The following is a 19,494-nucleotide window of genomic DNA, read 5'->3' on the forward strand; positions in this document are numbered from 1 at the left end:
TTTCCGGTTGATGGAAGACGCTTTAAAGCACTGTATGCAATGTAAACAAATTATTAAGTGCAGTCCCCTTGTATTATATTACAGGTTTTAATAATACAGTTTCGTAAATGCTCGTTCAGGTGTTTCATATCGTAAGTGTATCGACAGTCGGCATGCCTATAAAGGACTCAAGTTCCCATGAGGCATTGCGAGTCGTCCACAGTGGTACCGTCTGCTCATTCCAATCACAACAGCGTGTTTTTCGGAAGTGAATTAAAGTTGTTGAGATGTTGAGTGGACTTTGAACCCGGTGCTTTCCGTGCAGCAGCGGGCTGCTTCCCCCTCGGTTCTAAATTTAGGTGTCGAGAGTCACACCTCTGTGGATCTGCTGACAGCAGGAGAAGTCTCACTTCCTCTGTTTTTTTTCACGGGACGAGTCTCTGTTCCCTCTCCTCTTCTTAAGCCCACACAGATCATGCTTAAGGTTTAATCATAAGCTGTCTGTCAGTGTGTTTGTGATGTCTGGAGTCGGGACGGAGGTGTGGGGCGTCTGCCTCCTAACGCTGTGTTTTGCCTCTTTCCACGTGACTGCACTCAAACCTCAACTTTTTACCATTCGGGGTGGAGGGCTGCCTTCCTCCTCAGATCCCCCCATCAGCTATAAAACATCTTACTTTGACCAGAAGGTGAGTCTCGAATGGATCTTCAAGCCGGAATTTTAAACGGCTCGTGCATGTTTTAATGACCTACATTCATGTTTGACACTTTTTTCTTTAACATTTTTTATTCACACGTGTGGGTATAAAGTTATTTAAGTTTTTAGAAATTATCTACGGGTATTATTCTTGTTTTATACGGATATTTTCTCACAAATGTAAAATATTCGTGTGAAAAAACATAGCCTCTGGAATATAAATATTTTATACAGTCAAACTGAATTTAATGACAGTGAAATCAAATCTGGTTAAAAGTAACTGATATTTTGTCTAGTCTTTGAATGGTGCTTGCAAGTTTTTAAAAACAGTGCATTGACTTGTGATTGAGTACACAACAAGTAGTCGAACAGTATTTTCACTTTTGTTTTCAGTATTCCTTCCAACAATGACAATCTAACAATAAAAGAAATACAAACTAAACTATTAATTCCCTCAAATGCTGGAAATACTGTGGCATAAGATGAGTGATTAGATTTATTCCGGCATTAAATATTGTTTTCTGATTACATTTGATAACCCCCGCTTATTGTACTCAGCCTTTTATTGTCCACCACTAATCAACTCCGATGATTGTTATGTATTAATATTTGCAACCACTTGCTCTTTTCCATAAGTTCCCCTGCAACTTGATTCTATAGAGGTTTGTCTGTTGTGTCTACAGGAGTACAACACAATAGGTGTTTCCATCCAGCTTCCTGTAGTGAAGGGAAAGCCATCACAACTGGCTGAGCAGATCCGTCTTGGCTCCCTGCCTAAAGAGGTCCCTGGGGCCCTGTGAATGTGAGGGCGGTTTGACTGATCCTCATTCAGCTCCTGCATTTCCCATTTATTGTTACTCCTCACAGATTCATGCAGCATGTTGAGGATGATGTGGTTTTGCTCACCACATAATCTCTTCTAGTGACCTTGACTCATGTGGTCACAAGATATTTTGTCTCATTTCAATATTCCAACAGGAAGGAGAGCTGAGAAAGTGCCAATCACAGTAATGGTCGTAATCAGTGATCGTTATGCAGACCTTTCAGATATTGACTGGAGGTCACTTTTGACATTTATGATGTGCTGATTAACCAGCTGCTATTTCTGGAATCTTAATATAGATCATTATGATGCATGCATCAATCAAAAGCGAGTAGTTAAATGATCATTTATCTTCACTCTGTAAATTGACTCCACCACCCATATTCTCAACCAGTTCATCGAATTCAGGGTCACAGGCGCCTCAGCTGACCCCAGGTGACTGTGGATGAAGGCAGGGTCCACCCTGGACAATTCATCAGGGCAAAGAAGGACGGGCTCCTATATCCACACATACTAACTTTGTAAAGTCACAAATTAGCAACTAATTCATGTACTTATGTGTTACAAAATAATTCATCTATTTGTCAATGTTTAGAGCAATTCAAGATGTCACCATTGAGTTATGGTGCCATAGTGTTACTAGGCCTTTCAGGATGTCAGTTCATGTTACTTTTTCATACAAAGTTGATCAAAGATGGAAAGTATTTAGATACCCCACCTAATATCTGAGGAAACAACAGATTTCTGATTTGTTTTTAAGTCAGAGTTTATCACTGAGTAGTTTCTTTATGTGGGTAATATTGTCAACACTGTCTGTGTTTGAGGATGCTGCTCCACACCTGGTCCAACCCACCACATCCTGTTTAATCAGCCGAGCTGACAAGAAGATAACAACTATTTCCTCCCTTTTCTACGCCCACCGCCTTGTTTGATGGAGGTTCTTTAAACAATACAGGTTTCTCCTTGATGCATCCACATAAAAAGAGCCTTTTGGTGCCAGAAGAAAATCTGCTCTTATTTATATATATTATAAAAACAAAATAATCTGTCATGCATTTCTTCCTGCATTTTGTTGGCTGTGAAGACAGCACCAAGTGATCCAGCAGTTGTCGTCAGGAAATCCTGCACTCTGCCTCCCAGACAATGAATGGAAGTGTCCTCGAACATCCTTTTTAAATGAACTGCTGTCAGTTTGCATGAGTGTGTGTGCTTCGCTTGTTTCCCTCGCGCCTCTGCTCGCTGGACAAACAGCTGCAGCCTCTTGTCCTGTGCAGCAGTTGACACGCCGGCCCTGCTTGATTTGCAGCATATGCACAGAATTTTAACCCGTGCCAGCCTCCGCAGTGCTGAACGCGGCCACCAGCAGGTGGCACTACTGATCCGGGAGTGAATGCGTTATGAAACTAATCCTCCAGGTTTTGTGATGAGAATACTGAGTGGGTGCGGAGGATACAGTACGCTCCAGGGGTCCTGAAGCTGCAGAAATGTATTGATTCGTCGACTTTTACTTATGCATGACATCTCTAGTTTGTCATAGTTTTTTAAATTAGAATATGTTTATGCATTAGTAGTTTATCTTTCAAGAGCTCAACAGTTACAGATCTATATTTTTAAAACTAATAACTACTGAAAACCTTTCAGATTTCATGGCTCTTTTTTTTTTTAAAAAAAAGATCTCAGTTAACTGCTTCACAAAATTCTGACATTACACAACAAAAACCAGCGAAACTCACTCTGCTGCCAGACTGAACTTTCCCTTTAAAGCGTCTCATGGTCCCCACACACTTAAAAGCACTGCCAAGTGTGAAGGAGTCGAGGGTTGAATCAACACATTGAGGCCCCGGAATCTTTCTGCTGTCATTGGCTCATAAAATCGCTGCGTCCTTTGTATCCGCCGAGGAGGGAAGAGAGCGACGATGGGGGGGAAAAAAACAAAACAGAAACATTTTGCCTGTGAGTAAGCGCTGGGGCTGCTTCAAGGTTTGGGCCACTCAGTGGCCTCATGGGGTCGTCCTCTCTGTGAAGTTGTTGGTTTCTTTTCGCCTTTTGTTTAATGACGAGCGCAGGAGATATGCTCCAGAATCCCCCGGGCTTTATGAAAGGATATTTCAGAGCTCATCTTAAGTGGAACTAATGTGGCGTCCCTTAAAATGACTCCAACATTTTTTAATACAAATTGGGGCTAATTACCCCAGAGTCCGACCTCGATACTGTCATTAAACCGCGGCTGGCCCCGGGCCAGGTATTCCACCTCAAGGCAATTTAGACCGGACCCTCAAATGAGTCTCTCTTTCTGTTGATGAACATCGCCATGTATCACTCGGAGAGCCATTGTCAGTGACAGTCAGAGTGAGGACTATTTTAATTTACCAGATTGTTCTTGAAAATAGCGCAGCGTCCTGACAAATGAGAGGTGACGGCAGCGAATTTGTTCCCATCTGTCTTCGATGCCACTTTACTTCAGGTCAGCTCCAGCCGATCGTGGGAGAAGGTCACGTCGCAGGTCAATCAGAGAGAGGCAACCACACACACTCACATTCACACATTAGGACTTTTTAGGGTCAACAACTAGGAATGAAATTGTAGTTTTGGGCTAAACTTCACCCTGACTGGTGACCTTCTTGTCGTGACGCGAGAGTGCAAACTACTGTGACTCATTGACCGCACCGTTGCTGAGTTTTCTCCTTTGTTTGGGTTTTCACTCTTCTTTTTCCATCTTTGTCTACTTCTCCTGAATGTTGTACTTCTCTGCTATACATACACGAACGAGATCACACTGTAGTTTTTTTCACTAAATCCACCATCGTTGTTTTCTACAGATTGATCACTTTGGATTTCTTGAAGATGGCACGTTCAAACAGAGATACCTCACAGCCGACCAGCACTGGCAGCGGCCAGGAGGACCCATCTTGTTCTACACCGGGAACGAAGGCGACGTCACCTGGTTCTGCAACAACACTGTAAATGTCTACCTGCTGGATTGTATTCAGACTTCACATCATCTCCAGTCTAATTCTTCTTTGGTTTGTTTTTTCCCTCTCTCTTTTGTTCTTACAGGGCTTCATGTGGGAAGTTGCGGAGGAGTTGGGCGCCATGCTGGTTTTTGCAGAACATCGTTACTATGGAGAGTCCTTGCCGTTTGGACCAGACTCTTTCAGTGTAAGAAAAGATGTAGAGTCTCGCATAAATCTGATAAATTGGTTCCAAATCTGTATATTATTTACAGTTTGAACAAGAACTTAGAAATTCTGTTGCCATTTTTCACTTTCATCCAACTGAAGAGTGTAAGTTGACGTGTTTGTTTGAAAGCCTGGAGTTTGAGTTTAACTTTCGGTTTGCTTACAGGACAGCAAGCGTCTGAACTACCTGACCTCGGAGCAGGCCCTGGCTGACTTTGCAGTGCTGATTCAGAGCCTGAAGAAGACTTTACCGGGGGCTGAGCGGAGCCCTGTCATCGCTGTGGGGGGGTCGTATGGGGGGATGCTCTCTGCCTGGTTCAGGATGAAATACCCCAATGTCGTCGTCGGGTGAGACAGACACGAGATTTGCACTTTGACACAGTATAAAATATTTAGTAGCAAAGCCTAAAGAAAATAGTTTTGACTTTCGTACAACATTGGCGATCAATATTTTTCTCCTATAAATATGTTCACGACGTTATGGAGAGGCGGCGGAGGATCTGCAGTTTGTGTACTTTGAGAGAAAAGCTGAAATGTTTCGACTCCTATTGTTGTGTTTCAGCGCTCTGGCAGCCTCTGCTCCCATATGGCAGTTCCCTGGCATGGTGCCATGTGGAGACTTCTACAAAGTCGTCACTCAAGACTTTGCCAAAAGCGGCTTTAACTGTGACACGAACATCAGGGAATCGTGGAAGGCCATCAACAACGTCTCGTCCACAGGTCGGTCGAGACGTTCCTGGATTATTAGGCTGTGAGTGGAGTGGGATAGTGTTGTAAATAAGGATCGACCGATATGGCTTTTTTAGGGCCGATGCCGATTATTGGTGCTTATGGAAACCGATAACCGATATGTCGAACCGATATTCATTTGCAGTAAAAATGTACATTTTGGTGTCAAAATTTAGCTGTGGGTGGGACATTGTTACTCAGCCCAGAGTAGTGACTTCAGGCAGAGAGAGAGACGGCTGTATATATGATCCAAAGAGCACGTTTTTAAATACATTTATTTTATCGGCTATTGGTGGGAAAAAAAGGCCGATGCCGATTATTAGAAAAATGCCCAATATCGGCCGATATTATCAGCCAGGCCGATAATTGGTTGATCCTTAATTGTAAATACCGATGAGTCAGCCTTTGATTAATGTCCGTCAATGAAAATGACTTAATGTTGGTGTTCGACTGCAAGTGGAGTGTTAAAAAAATACAAAAGGAAAAGCAATTTATTTAAGTTTTAAAATATTGTAAGGACACTTGTGTTTTGAACATGAACATCCTGTCTGCAGTATTTGGGGAGAAGAAATGGTGGCTCGGAAAAAGAGGAAGTACTCAGAGGGTTGCATAGAATATGAAGCAAAGGACAAAATTATAGCGAAATAGATCTTTTGAGGAGAAACAGTGGCTAGTGAAAGTTACAAACTGTGCAAGTTGAAGCACCAAACTCCCCAGAGTTCATCCTCATTACTAATGATAAACTGTATTCCACATGTAGTGCTTTTTGAGTTTCCTGCCATTGTTTTGTATTCATACTGGGTGTGTTGGACGGTGGAGTCGCTCGAGTTCACAACGGTAAAATTTAGGCCTCTCAAGAGAGAGGTTGTGAAACACTGACTGATGCCATCGGGAGACATGTTGGTTCTGCCCCGGTGATGCCGTGTTGCTATTTTAAGCCTGGACAAGTCGCCGTTCCATCACACACATAGATGGTCAGACAGCTTCACACACACGTATGGAACATTCTTAGGAACTTATCAGTTGCTAACCAAAACACCAGCGTGCTTCCTATTCACTCCAGTCCAGTCTGATTCTACCATTTGCTCTGCCTTCCAGCCTCCACAACCTTACACTGGAGAGAGAAGCTGCAGACGATGGTTCGACTGACAAAATAGTGCACCATGCTGTTTTTATATTACAAAAAAAATGGCTTCTTCTGAAGAAATTTGACATTGAAAAGTTGAAGTTTGTGAAGTAGTGCAAGTAGTCTACTGAAGCCTGAAACCAGACAGATGATATTAAACCTTGTAATACTGTGGGATATAAAGTCTGGAGTCTCTCCTCAGAGGACTCTTCAGCTCAGATCTGAGGAAGTGTGCCTTTATAGGATCCCCCTGGTACCTGTTCCATTATCATAATCCTAAAGTGTAGGAAGAAGCTTTATTGAATGCTCTGGTACATTTCTCCCTGTCACACTATTAGTAAAAGTAGTAAAAGTATTCCAATAAAAAAGTTCAGTGCTGCTTTATAACACAGCTGCTCATATGAAGGATTTGCTCTTTGCTTTCATTAATTGCCTCTGTGTAGTAAAGTAAATATGTATGTAATTCCTTTACTTTCATTGTGCAGGTTGTATTAGAATTGAATAGAGTTGAATTAGAATAATAAAAGCAGAGGAACATGTTTCAGTAGTTGATGTGCATACAGTGTTGGACGATATTCAGACTGAAGAGTTAAGTCAGGACTCACAGAGGCTGCCTCCAGCGTGAGCTGTGTTCAGTAACTGTGATCACACTGTCGTACGTGGTTATTTGTTGGAATAGATGTTACCTGTGTAATATGTTTGCTGTCTGCGTGCTCACCCAGACGATCTGAAGGCACATGGAGCTGGAGCCATTTAACGCCGAGAGAATAGAATTATTTACTCTTGACTGAGATTTTAATGTACTTACTGAATATGCAGTAGTGCAGGAGCCACATATCACTTAAATTCAGTTCACGAACTTCACTTCATCATCGAAGTCATCAAGTCATCAAAAAGTCATCAGAGCACTGGTGAAGCTGGATCAGACTTCTAAAATGGTTCTTTGTGTCCCTCGTAGTATTTAAAATGTCGTCTTTAGGGATGATTCGTTGCCTTATGTTTTTGTTCTTCTTTGCCCTGATGTCCAGGAGAGGTAGTGTTGGAGATTTGTTTATTTCCACACACATTTTTTTTTTCTTGAAATGGATCGATTTCTGTTGTCTTCCTTTCGTTCACTGGTCACCCATGAGCGATGCAGCTCAACACTGCCCCCACAGGCCACCAGTGGTTTTACTTTTTGCTACACATTGGCAAGCGCCCTGCAAAGGGTCAAATTATGCTCGTAATATTGCAGAAGATCGATGAAAGGCTCCCCCTCTCTATTTGTTAAGAAACCTTTACCTTTACAGGGCAGCCCCAAGTGGACAATTTAGGACTAGCAGTTGTTTTTATTAAAATTACAGTTAATTTCATTTTTGCTGTTTTCAGGTCACCCTCTTAAAACTCTCACTGGCCAGTTTTGTCCTGTTTGACCCTCGCTGATTCCCATTGATGCTTTCTCTCCTCTCCAGCTCCTGGTCTTCAGTGGCTGTCGGAGGAATTCAGTTTGTGTGCCCCTCTGAAAAACAAGATGGAGGTCGCTGCCTTCAAGGGCTGGCTCCAGGAGACGTGGGTGAACCTGGCCATGGTGGACTACCCCTACCCGGCCAATTTCCTCCAGCCTCTGCCTCGCTGGCCAATCCAGGTACAAACAGCTGCTTGTAAAAGTGGATAATTGGGGTTTAAGTCATCTAGTGTGGCTCCATTAAAAAAAAAAAAAAAAAAGAAAAAGAAGAAACATGACAGGAAAAGTTTGAGTTGGAGTTTATAATAATTTTCCACTACAGGATTTAACTTGCCGCAGTGTTTTGTTTGTCTTTGCTTAAGCGCCTAATTTGGCCTGACAGCCCGTCCTTAATTAAAATGAATGTGTGATTCAGCCGATTGTGTTACAAGTGTTTGTTGTGGTCTTCCAGGCTTTTGTTTACAACAGCTGTCCACCAACTTCATTAATATTCATAAGGATCGAGTTTCTTTTTTCAGTTTTAAGTATTCTTTAGATGAGCGGCTACAAGGAAGCCACCGTTCTTTTCATCCCGGGTCCTGTTTGCCCCTTTGACTCGCACGCTCCGCAGGATGTGCGAGGTGTTCCTGTTGGGACGGACGCTCACACAGCGCCCGGTGCGCCACTCCCGTCTGAATGGCACTGTAACCAGCACTCAACCAGGCACTTGATGTTGGGACGGTGTTCACAGTTAGCTGGAAAGAAACTTTGCATCTGCGAACGTTGAAGCATTTTTCCAGACGCTTCCTGTCGTCGGCATTACAACACGCCCTTTGTGTGGGAGCGGCGGGACGGCGGCAGTGTTCCGGGGGCTGATTGACTCGGGCGCAGTGTATTGGACCAGTCACCTCTGCATGTCACGTGAATAAACCAAGCTCTGCTATTGACCTTGACTCCCTGCTCGCCGCCTCAGCATCATAACCGGGAGCTGAAACGGGAACGTCAGACTCACCAGTGCTCTTTCACTCCCATGATGCATTTCTTGTGGTATCAGTAATAAACCCTGGAGGAACCATACTGGGTGAAACAAACACTAAATGGTCATTTTACGTTATTTGGCTCCTTGCCCTTAATGTATGCGACCCCTATGGGTGGTTTAAGCGGTTTAGGCAGTGGGTGCAAAGAGGAGCTTTTTTAATGACAAAGCTAATGTGATTATCTGAGTGAGTGTGAGAACGGGGTATTGAGGGCTTAGAGGAGGGAAATCTGTTGGCAGAGATGAATGTATAAGCCTAATCCTATCTGAAAAGTAAGGAGAAGATGCTTTGGAGCTATTGCAGTGTTTTTTTTCACAGTATAAATCTTTGGTTGGACATGTCTGTGGCCCTCCTCATCCATCGACCACCAACTCCTCCCCGGCCCCGAGACAAAGGCCTTAGTAACAGACTCCACACTTGTGCAGCTCCCCTCCAACCTCCAAACAAGAAAGCCCAGTTTTTCTGGGCTTCACAAAGAGTTGCGAGAACAACAGCCACGGCCAGCTCCGCCGCCGCAACCATAACAACACGCAGTGAAATCAAACAAGAGCTCAAACGCAAATATTTATCATTCACGCTATTAATTCTAAGAGTCACCCATGCCCAAACACAACAGTGGTAATGAGAGTGAAATCTTTAAATTTTAAACAGTTTGTAGCATCGCCTTTAGGTAAACGGCTGTTTTTTTTTTCTTTTTTTCTTTTTTTTTGCGCCTCTTTTCTGCCAAGATTGGAGCTATAAATTCAAGTTCATTCCAGGGAATTTCATATGCAAATGAGGCGCCACTACTTTTTATGTGGAAAAACCACTTTATGGGCCACAAGAAAGCAGTCTTTAGTCTGGTAAACAACTTGGATGTAAGGGAGCGAGATATTCTAATGGCCTCCTTTTAATGTTGTTTTAAAAAATGCATGAAGCTTTAATAGGTTTCCCAAACTGTAATGTGATCAAACTTCCACTTATTTGTTGTTGTTGAGCTTTATTCCCTTCTTGTTTTTTTCTTTTCTTTTTTAAGGTGGTCTGCAAGTCTCTGAGTTTTGACTCGCCTGTGTCTGACTACCAACTCCTGCACGGCGTCTCCCAAGCGGTGAAGGTCTACTATAACTTCACCGGCGGCGCCTCCTGTCTCAACACGTCTCAGACGGCGACCGGCAGCCTCGGCGTCCTCGGCTGGTTTTACCAGGTGCGGCGTTTGGCCTTGTCACGCCAGATAGATCAGTACAGATAGCGGGCAGCTTCAGCTGTCACAGTCGATGCGTGTCCATCCCTCTCCCACAGGCCTGCACGGAGATGGTGATGCCCATGTGCAGCGACGGCGTGCAGGACATGTTCGAGCCCGAGGAGTGGAACTTCCAGGCCTTCTCCGACGAGTGCAGCAGCATGTTTGGCGTCAGGCCGCGGGCCGACTGGGCTGCCACGCTGTACGGGGGGAAGGACATCGCCTCCCACAGCAACATCATCTTCAGGTAGACGTCCGGCGTGAGAGCAGGCGGTAGCCTCCGGGAAGGTTTGTGTTTTCTGGGCCGAGATTCGATTTGGGCGCATCAGCTTCAAACGCCGACATGTGTACAGGTTAAAAATAGATGTTGTAAAACCTGAAGAACTGAGTCGTATCAGTGGTAAATACATCAGTAGCTCTCTCCTGACAGAGGCGCTGGGATTTTTATGTGCTCTTTCATTTCAAGTCAATTCTGCTATCATATCATACGTAAAAATAATAATAATAAAACATAAAGGACCAGGAGGAGTCGGCATATTACATCATGCATGTTTTCAGACATGGAAGAACATGCAAACTCAGTTACTTTTTGTCATTTACTCATTGACATGAATTTCTGCTTGAGTGTTTGTATCTTGTGTTCAACTTTTTTTAATGTCCTCCCACTACTCACTGCTTATCACTTCTATTTTTTTTTTCATTTTCATGTTTTTATATTATATTAAATTCTTATTTGTTATTCATTAATTTTGATAATTTTAGTTTTTTTCTCCATCGGTTCTGCTTAGTTCTTTTAAATTTAATCTTTAGTTATTTGGTTTTTTGTTATCCACTTCTCTTTTTTTCTTCATTTTAACAGTAAGCTCTTAATTTTCCTTTTTAAAATGTCTTTTTGTTTGGTATATTCCATTTCCTCGTCCTTCCTTCTTTCATGTTCTCATCCCTACATCGGCCTCCTGTAAAGCACGTTGAATTACGCCAACTTGGGCTGAAAGATAGTTCATAACAAAACTAGTAACTTCCTCGGCAGAGATATTTCTACCCGCTGAGTTAGAACGGCGTCGCCTGATTGTTTCTCTGCTCTTCTCTTCCAGTAACGGAGGCCTGGATCCCTGGTCAGCCGGAGGAGTGACTCAGAACCTCTCCGATTCTCTGGTGTCCATCATGATTCCTGACGGAGCCCATCACCTGGACCTCCGCTACAGCAACGACCTGGACCCGCCCTCGGTGCGGGCTGCCCGGGCGTTAGAGGTGCAGTATTTCCGGCAGTGGATCAGGCAGGCTGAAAAGACTCGGTGAGCGGCAGTGACCTCTCCCAAGGTCTCAAAAAATCCCAGGAAAACCTGCACAGCTTGGATGTTCACAAAGATTTTGTTTTAAATTGTGCTGAAATAGAATTTCACACACTGCGCTTATTCCAAAGTTTCTGAATTGACACTTCACTGGAGGCAACAAGGTACTGGATTATCATCAATCTCTGATCTGCTGGTCACGCACCAAGCACTCACTTTTTTTGTTTTCTCAAAGAATACATGTTTCAAGATGCTTTCTAATCCTTGAATCAGTCACATTTTGACACCTTTGTCACCAAATATGAAGAAAAGCCTTTCTTAAAGATTTTTTTTGTACCACGATGAATGTGAAAATAAATTTTGTTTCTCACTAAATATAAGTGCTTCTCAAGTTTTATATTTTACAGCGTTTTCCCCTCATAATTTCTCCAAGGAGCACATTTTCCTGTGAAAAGTGATTAAAAAAAAAGCTCCAGATTTATTGCCAGAGTGTGTGTTGATGACGTGGCCGCTCTGCTGATGAGGCTCTTTGTCATGCTGGCGAACGACTGACCTCCTTAACTCCTATATCCACCCGACAAGAACAATTGCACGTGCTCCAGATTTAATAAAAACCCAATCGGAGGAGGCCAATAAAGTGAGTGGTGGGAGGTTATTGCAGCTACGCCTACTGGCCTCACCCCTGCGGACCGACCTGCGGGATTCCCCCCCGCCGCCCATTATATCACCGCCTGCCATTAAAGCTCTAAACTGTGGCACCGAAACTATCCATAGTCTCAGGTTTGCCCCCCTTCCCTTCAAGTAATATTATTAATACAACTCCTGTGGTGCCAGAGAGCTGGAGAGGGGTTGATGGAAGGTTAAGAGCGAGGCGGAAGATGAGCTACAAAGTCTTTTGTAGTTTTTTTTTTTTTTTTTTTGGATGCCAAAATGAAGAAATCTCAAAACGGCGGAGGCTAAAAACACATCATCCGCTGATGAAAACATGTCTTCCTCACTGCATTGTGGGTTTCTTTCAGCTATTCCGGCCTCTTCTTTCCCCCACTTTCCTTTCCCATTGAACTCCTCTTCTTCTTTTCAATAAAAAGTGGCTGACATGACATGACCTTGTGAAGCAGATGGGGGGAAACATGTCCTACACTGGTATGTGGCTTGATTTTCTGCCGGGAGACACAAGGCCAGACGTTTCAGCATTTTGTCACAGGGCTGACTGGGTTTCAGACGCCCCGGCAGAAAGAGACCCGGCTAAGCGTGGGGGAGGACGGGGTCTCCGCCACTAAATGCCCTCCTTAAACTTTTCTCAGGACTTTGAGAGGTCATTAATTTTGCCAGCCTTTTCTGCGTCTCTGACACCGGCCATCAATCAGACGTGTTATTAGTATTCGCTCAACCTCGAACTCCTGAGTCCGCTCCTACTCGGACGGGGGACCACACACTGATAGGAAGAGATTAAGCCAGTGCGTGTCACATCGCGTTGGATCACCGGCTCCCTCGGGGCCGGCCGCTGCTCAATAGTTAAATTCTTGGGGACGGCTGGTGTGTGTGTGTGTGTGTGTTTAACCACATCTCAGCGTTAAGCTTCAACACCTTACTTTAAATTCAAAAATTTGTCAACAAAACATGGAGTATAATGTGTGATCCAAAAGAAATCCTGATCTAAAAACATTTGACCTAAAGCTAGGAAGTTATCTGATCAGTATGTTTTTAAACTTATACATTTCATTACTCTATTTATAACCTAAAAACCATATGCTGACAACTGTAAAACTGCACAAAAAAAACATATTTCACAATTTAAACCTTCAAAATGTGTGAAAATAGGGTAGATTTCTCACCAGTTCTAGATAAGACTGATTGTCATTCTACACAAACATCTATTTCAGAATTTATTTTGCAGGCGGTGTCATTATGGTGTCTTACGACTTGACAGTTTGAGGAAAATAAACATGTAGGTCACCCACAAGTTAAAATGATTTTTGATCATCACTTATCGGAAACATTGATCTGGATGAAAAATATATGAAGTGTATAGAGTGAAAACGAGGCTGGGCGCTGTGTGTTTCTGTATGTTGAGCTTCGCTGAGCGCCTCTCCGCCGCTCTGCCTTCAGCCCACAATAGGAACTTGTTTCCGGGATATGTGCGTCAGCCTCTGAGATGTGAATGACCCACCAGCACAAAAGCCAAGACCCCCTGACTAGAGGAGGGGGGGGTGTTGGGGGGGTTATGGCTGCCATGACGCTGATGATGTCACTCTGCCAAAACTGAGCGGCGAGCGGTGAGGCCCCTCCAGGCGGCCGCTCACTAAGTTCAATAAGTTTGCAGCACTTTTGTTTTTCCTATCCTTTAAGTTTTGAGAATAAACTCACGACCTCAGTTTTATAGAACTTATTTCTTATATTTTACACCCAACGTGTGGAACGAGCACAGCTGAATATTCACGTGTCTCCACAGGCGGCTGCCTTTTTTTTTTTTTGGTTTTTTTCATCTTTATATCAAAAGGCCTTTTGTTTCCAGCTGTGTAAATAGGGAATAGACTTTGTTTTGCCACCATTTGTTGCTCCTAAATGTGAGTTTTTCTGGCTTTCTTATCAGTCAGCGACTTGTGCCGGCACACACATAATTAGTGCTATCAGTTTCACTGTCCCCTTTCTCCCCGGGAATTAGCATAACAAAGAATTCAGACTTTCACATTTCTCAAGCCCTTAAATGAGTCGGTGCTTCAACACGGACCCTCGTGAAAAGCACTGATCTTCTCTTATTATGTTTTTCAGCTGCGGCGTCTCTTGAAACGACGGAAATAAATGAAGGTTTAACGTGATCAAAGGATGGGACCGCCCGTAAACACAGGAATCATTCAAATTTTTATTTTTTTTCCCGGTTGTACAGTTTATCCGACATCACTCAGAATCATCTTAAATTAAAGTTCCGCTCAAATTCAAATAAGTGCTGGCAGCAAAACAACCTGGCTCTTGGACACATCCTCCATCGTATATTCACCGGCGGCCAAGAAACTTCCTGTAAACGCGTTATTGTTTACAGCAGAAGTTTCATACCCAGGATTTCTTAAGGTCAACATTTCTTCTGGCACGCTGAGCCCGAACTGCACTTTATTCCCCTTTAATTTAACAGCTCCGGCAGCTTTTCTAGTTAAATCGACTGTTCATTATTGAGACCCATTTTACGAAGGGGCTGTGAGGTGCAATTTAATGAATCTCTGGCACAAAGCTCCCTTTCAGTGCTGCGCGAAGAATAGAGGCTATTTAGACCCTGTAGGGCTTTATGTCAAAGGCAGCCCATAATAGTTGTCAGGCCAGGGCAGAAATTCCCACTGGCCTGGGAATGCACTAGAAATCAACTTTTGCCATGAGCAGATTAAGACACAAGCAAAGCAGTTGGGAAGATTCCCCCTCAAAAATAAGCGGCATCTGTTTGGGCACAAAGATTTTCCCACAGAAAGGAAACTGGTCTCTCTACAGTGTGGCCATGATTTGATAGCTGGGCTGGTTTTAATCAGGTTAAAAGTTACCTTCCTTTAACAGCTTTAATTGTGTTAAAAAGTAAACAGGAATAGTTTGCATGAATTTAACTTGTGTTTTTACTATTTTCTGCTCGTGTGTGGTTTGTTTAGTAGCAGCCAAAAAAGCAGAGGTTTTATGTTTAATGGAGAGATTTGAGTGTAACAGTTTGGCCGTAATCCTCCGTCCACTGGGAGTTTAAAGCCTTTTCTTCTCACTGTTACAGTAACATCATCCAGTTTCATGAAAGCTTTTTTCTTTTTGGTTCAAAGCACTGGCGAACAGTTAAAGCGAAGGGGGAGAGCTCTGACAGAGGTTATTGTCTTGGGCTCAGCGGGGAATTTCAGACAAATCCCTCTTAGATGCAGGTGGTCGGGCACAAGCAAAGAGTTAAGTCCTGCGGTCCCTTCGCTCCTCCTCTTTGATGTCCTGACATCATTAGTCCGGCCCCCTGAAAGATTTCCTCGCCTCCCTCCGAGCCCGTCACTTTCTACTCTGCAATGTTTACCGGAACTTCAGCGGCAGCATCAGGACCGAGTGTTTGCCCCAGGAAGAGAGACATGCTCTGAAGACGCTCCCGGTTCAGGGATCACAGTGGACGCCACAGGTGTAGCCGCCGGGCTCAGCAGAGTAATGGCTGTTCAGACTGCAATCATGAACCCTCAGTTCATGAATTTCTGCTTCCCCGGCTCTGTGATGGAGTACGAGGTGGAGAAAAGTCTGGACGGCAGTCTCCTGGGCGAGGCGGAGAACGACGAGGACTACAAAGAAACCACCAGAGACCTGCTGAGCTTCATCGACTCGGCCTCCAGCAACATCAAGCTGGCTCTGGACAAGCCGGTGAAATCCAAACGGAAAGTCAACCACCGGAAGTACCTCCAGAAACAGATCAAAAGGTGCACGGGCATCATAACGCCGGGAACCGGAGCGGACGCCCCGGCGAAGAGACAGGGCTCCCCTTTGACTCAGCCGGGTCCTCTGCAGAGCAAGACTCTGCCGAAGCGCGATGGGATCCAGGCCAACCTGCAGAGCAAGAGCCTGGCAGCGCTCTTCAGTCCCGTGAAGGATATCAGGGGGGAGAAAGCCAAGAAGCCGCCCCTGAGGCACCGCAACCTGCCCCCCTCTTTCTTCACTGAGCCCACCAACTGCTCCAAGGTCAGCTCCACGTCCGGCATGACGCTGAAGGACCTGGAGCGGGGGAATCCCGAGGCCGCCGAGTTCTTCGAGCTCCTGGGGCCCGACTACAGCAACATGGTGAGCGAGCAGGACCTCTACCACGGCATGGCGCTCAGGGTGCAGCCGGAGCTGGGGGGCCCCGACCCGGCTCCCTACGACGCTCACCACCTTGTCGGCGGCCTCCTCTACTCCGAGCCCTGGACTAGCTGCTCGGGACCCTCCAAGAAGGCGGGGGAGAGCGTGCGCTCGGGCCCGGCCCAGCCCCCTGCGTACTGTCAGTCCGAGGCGCTCTCAGGGAGCGTGGAAGACAACGCACTGTGCACTTTGGCCTTTCCCAGCTTCTTCACAGACTGCCCCACACCTCAGGTCGCCTATGATATCAGTGGGGGTTATAACAGAGCTAATTATTCATCTCTATGAGAAACTGACCATCCTGCTAATCAGAAAAAAGTTTTAACAGTAGTTTCAGAGAGTTTTATATCACTGTGTTGTATTTGTTTATCTGTTGTGGAAAACATCTGGTATCATCCCGCGATCACTCACTGTTTCCAGAGAGAAGAATCTCGATCTGACTCTTTCCTTTATCTCAGGCAATATACAGTTAAATGCTGGCAGAAAAACACACCGTGCCTCAGCTTTTCAGAGAAGCTTTTTCAAAAGTTTAATTCACAACATCGTCATAATTTGCAGAAATAGTTCTTGGTTTAATCGACTAAACATTCAGTTTTTGCTAGAAAATGACAACAATGGAGACACTTTTTATTCCCACAGCCCTGTGAAATGACGACTAATTCTACTGAAAATCTAATGTCGACTGTGACCGATGCCCTGTTTGCTTTATGAACTTTTATAGCTCTGAATGTATTTTCAGCTGGCAGATTCATTGCTTGTGCAATTTTTTTGTTTTGTTTTTTTGTTTTGTTTTTCCATGAAAAAAAGCCTTTAACGTATCTAGACGAAATAAAGCTGGTCTTTATCACTGCTTCTGTGTCCATCATTGAAAGTGTGATTCTCAGAAAAGTGCAAAAAACACTTAATAAAATGCAGCCATTCAGCCTTGCAAGTGAATTAAACGCTGTTGGAGAAACCCTGTGCACTGCATGATTAATTTTATATTTCTCCTGGGACTAAAAAGCAGGCTGGTAAGCTGCTCGTGCTCCATAATCACCTCAGAATGCCGCCGATGAAACATAAATGTTCATTCAAATGGTAAACCTCTAAACAGTGTTATTAACTTAATTAACTCAGCTCATGTGTTTCCCACTGAATGTGACATTATTACGTTCAATCAAATAAATCCAAATGTGTGGCTGCTGAATTGAGCCAATTAGTGTCTAAATGTGTTAATAAGTGGATTTTCATGTAGAGTTTCTTTGTGTGAGAAAGTCTCAAAACTTATAAATGCATGACTTAAATAAAGGAAGCAGGCTCTCCCTGGATGTTTGAATACCACCACCCTAATAACTGTATGCATTTTTACTCCCCTCTGCTGGCTAGTTAAGGGTTGTTCATTTCCATTTTAACAATGAGGTCAATCCCAGAGTGCAAACTGAAGAGTGCACAGTAGACGCTTCAATCTGAAGCCATTGAAAGAGTGCTGGAACATTTTCAAAGTGTCTGATCCAGCCTGCAAACCTGGAAAGAGAGAGACAGTCTGACTATTCACTCCTAAAACACCGTCTGCTTTTAATGTGTTGATGAGCTGTTGTATTGGGAGAAAAAAAATACAATAAATTGAAGGGATGTCGTTCTTAATATTTCCAGACATCTGTACATTGTATATGCAGCATTGCAGCTCGACTGATCAGTCCTCGTTCACTCATAAGTGTGTCAGTATGTCTTCTGTGTTTTTGGTAAAATGTTCGTAAAACTGTTGCATTTTGCAACCTTCTGCATGCGTGTTTTTGTAAATGGCTACTGCCAGTTTGGCCACAGTAAAACCTCATTTTTGAAGTGAAAATGCAAGACAGAAAACACAAGACAACACTCAGTACGTTTACATGCAGCCAATAACCCTTTTCAAACCCTTTTCAAACTCGAAACCCAGTAGCGTGTGGCCATGTAAACACCCGCCAAAACCCGGAAAAGCTCATTTTCGAGATTTGTAAAACCCGATAAAGACCGCTGGGTTACTCCTTTTCGAACTCGAAAGTGCCGCCGTGTAAACAGATAACGAGTTAAGGAACATTGTTTTTGGCTCTGCGCATGCTCCCATCCGCAATGAATCATGGTCTTTTGAGTCCAGCAACGAGTAGGCGCGAAACTCACCACACTTTTGTCCGTGTGAGGCTTCCGTGACGCACGATACGAACTGTTATTCTGAGCGCGCACGTCGCACATGCTTCCTTCTGAAAGTTGGCGATTTGTATGGCCTGCAGAAAAATCATGAACAACAGAACAACCGTTCTGTCTGCGTTCCGTCTACAGAACAGAGTCACCGCTGCAGTCTGCCTCTGCAGGCCAGTGGAGGAGGTTGCCAGATCTGTCTATCTAGACCGTAAAAACATCTGAAACTCATAGAAAGCAGCCCAACCCCCCATCTTGGTTGAAAATGCACGTTAAAACCGTATTTGTGTGATAAAAAAAAAAAAAAACACGTCATAAACACATAATCATTTCATCAACCCATCCAACGTGTTTAATAAAGAAGCTTGCTTTGGAGGAAACTCCACCCAATCTGGCAACACAAAGCCGCTCCGGTCAGAGCTGTTTTGTTTGAGAACAGCATGATGTGCGCCTTGGTTTGGAAAGGGATATCCCGATTGAATGCGCTGACTTGTAAACGGGGTAACTCTCTGTCTGTTAAAGCATGTAAACGGGGTTTTTCTAATGTTTCAGAAACCCAGATATTGACCTGAACCCGAATTTTAGCTGCATGTAAACGTAGTCACTCTGAGACTGGAGCTGAGATGTAGGTGACGTAACATGGAAGCGACTTATCAATACTGATATCAAACCAGCCTCAAAGCCATGCTGTGAGGAGGAGTTTGTTAAAAACATGCATATGTTTTTTGGGGGGATTTCACTGTAAGGTTTCATTAAAATAGGTTGTATGTTGAGATTGTTGTATTTTTTTTTTTGTACTAATTTTTTGGTTTTGTGAAAAGAGAGACATTTTCATCACAACAAAGAAATAGTTTAAATTCAAAGGTTATTATGGCTGTGATTTACCGGTTCAGCCCACTAGCTGGGCTGCATATGGAACCTGAATTAAAATGTCTAAAAAAATAGGTGAGTATGCATTTAATACATGCATTTAATGCATTACAAACTGCTAAGTTTTAAGTGTTTATATTAAAAG

General features: G+C 43.9%; 2 protein-coding genes across 2 annotated transcripts; both read left to right on the forward strand.

Moving 5' to 3' along the window:
- The first annotated feature begins 222 nt into the window (after nucleotides 1-222).
- On the forward strand, nucleotides 223-11,702 carry prcp (prolylcarboxypeptidase (angiotensinase C)). Its single transcript, XM_030108487.1, has 9 exons — nucleotides 223-665; nucleotides 4,316-4,456; nucleotides 4,554-4,655; nucleotides 4,842-5,023; nucleotides 5,238-5,395; nucleotides 7,982-8,154; nucleotides 10,006-10,173; nucleotides 10,269-10,456; nucleotides 11,304-11,702. Exons 1-9 carry the CDS (start codon nucleotides 498-500, stop codon nucleotides 11,506-11,508), a joined length of 1,485 nt encoding a protein of 494 aa, XP_029964347.1. The 5' UTR covers nucleotides 223-497; the 3' UTR covers nucleotides 11,509-11,702.
- Nucleotides 11,703-15,379: 3,677 nt separating this feature from the next.
- On the forward strand, nucleotides 15,380-16,690 carry fam181b (family with sequence similarity 181 member B). The gene is given in 2 exon segments (XM_030108573.1): nucleotides 15,380-15,411; nucleotides 15,413-16,690. Coding segments are annotated over 2 exon segments (1,233 nt in total). The 3' UTR covers nucleotides 16,614-16,690.
- The last annotated feature ends 2,804 nt before the right edge of the window (nucleotides 16,691-19,494 follow it).

Source organism: Salarias fasciatus, chromosome 14, assembly GCF_902148845.1.
Source record: "Salarias fasciatus chromosome 14, fSalaFa1.1, whole genome shotgun sequence".
Lineage (NCBI taxonomy): Eukaryota > Metazoa > Chordata > Actinopteri > Blenniiformes > Blenniidae > Salarias > Salarias fasciatus.

What these genes read in the sequence shown, in the direction of transcription:
- prcp (XM_030108487.1), top strand. Translation starts at nt 498, where the DNA reads ATGTCTGGAGTCGGGACGGAGGTGTGGGGCGTCTGCCTCCTAACGCTG. An exon ending in TGCCTCGCTGGCCAATCCAG is followed by an intron (nt 8,155 to 10,005) that starts GTACAAACAGCT and finishes TTCTTTTTTAAG; the next exon opens with GTGGTCTGCAAGTCTCTGAG. An exon ending in TCCTCGGCTGGTTTTACCAG is followed by an intron (nt 10,174 to 10,268) that starts GTGCGGCGTTTG and finishes CCTCTCCCACAG; the next exon opens with GCCTGCACGGAGATGGTGAT.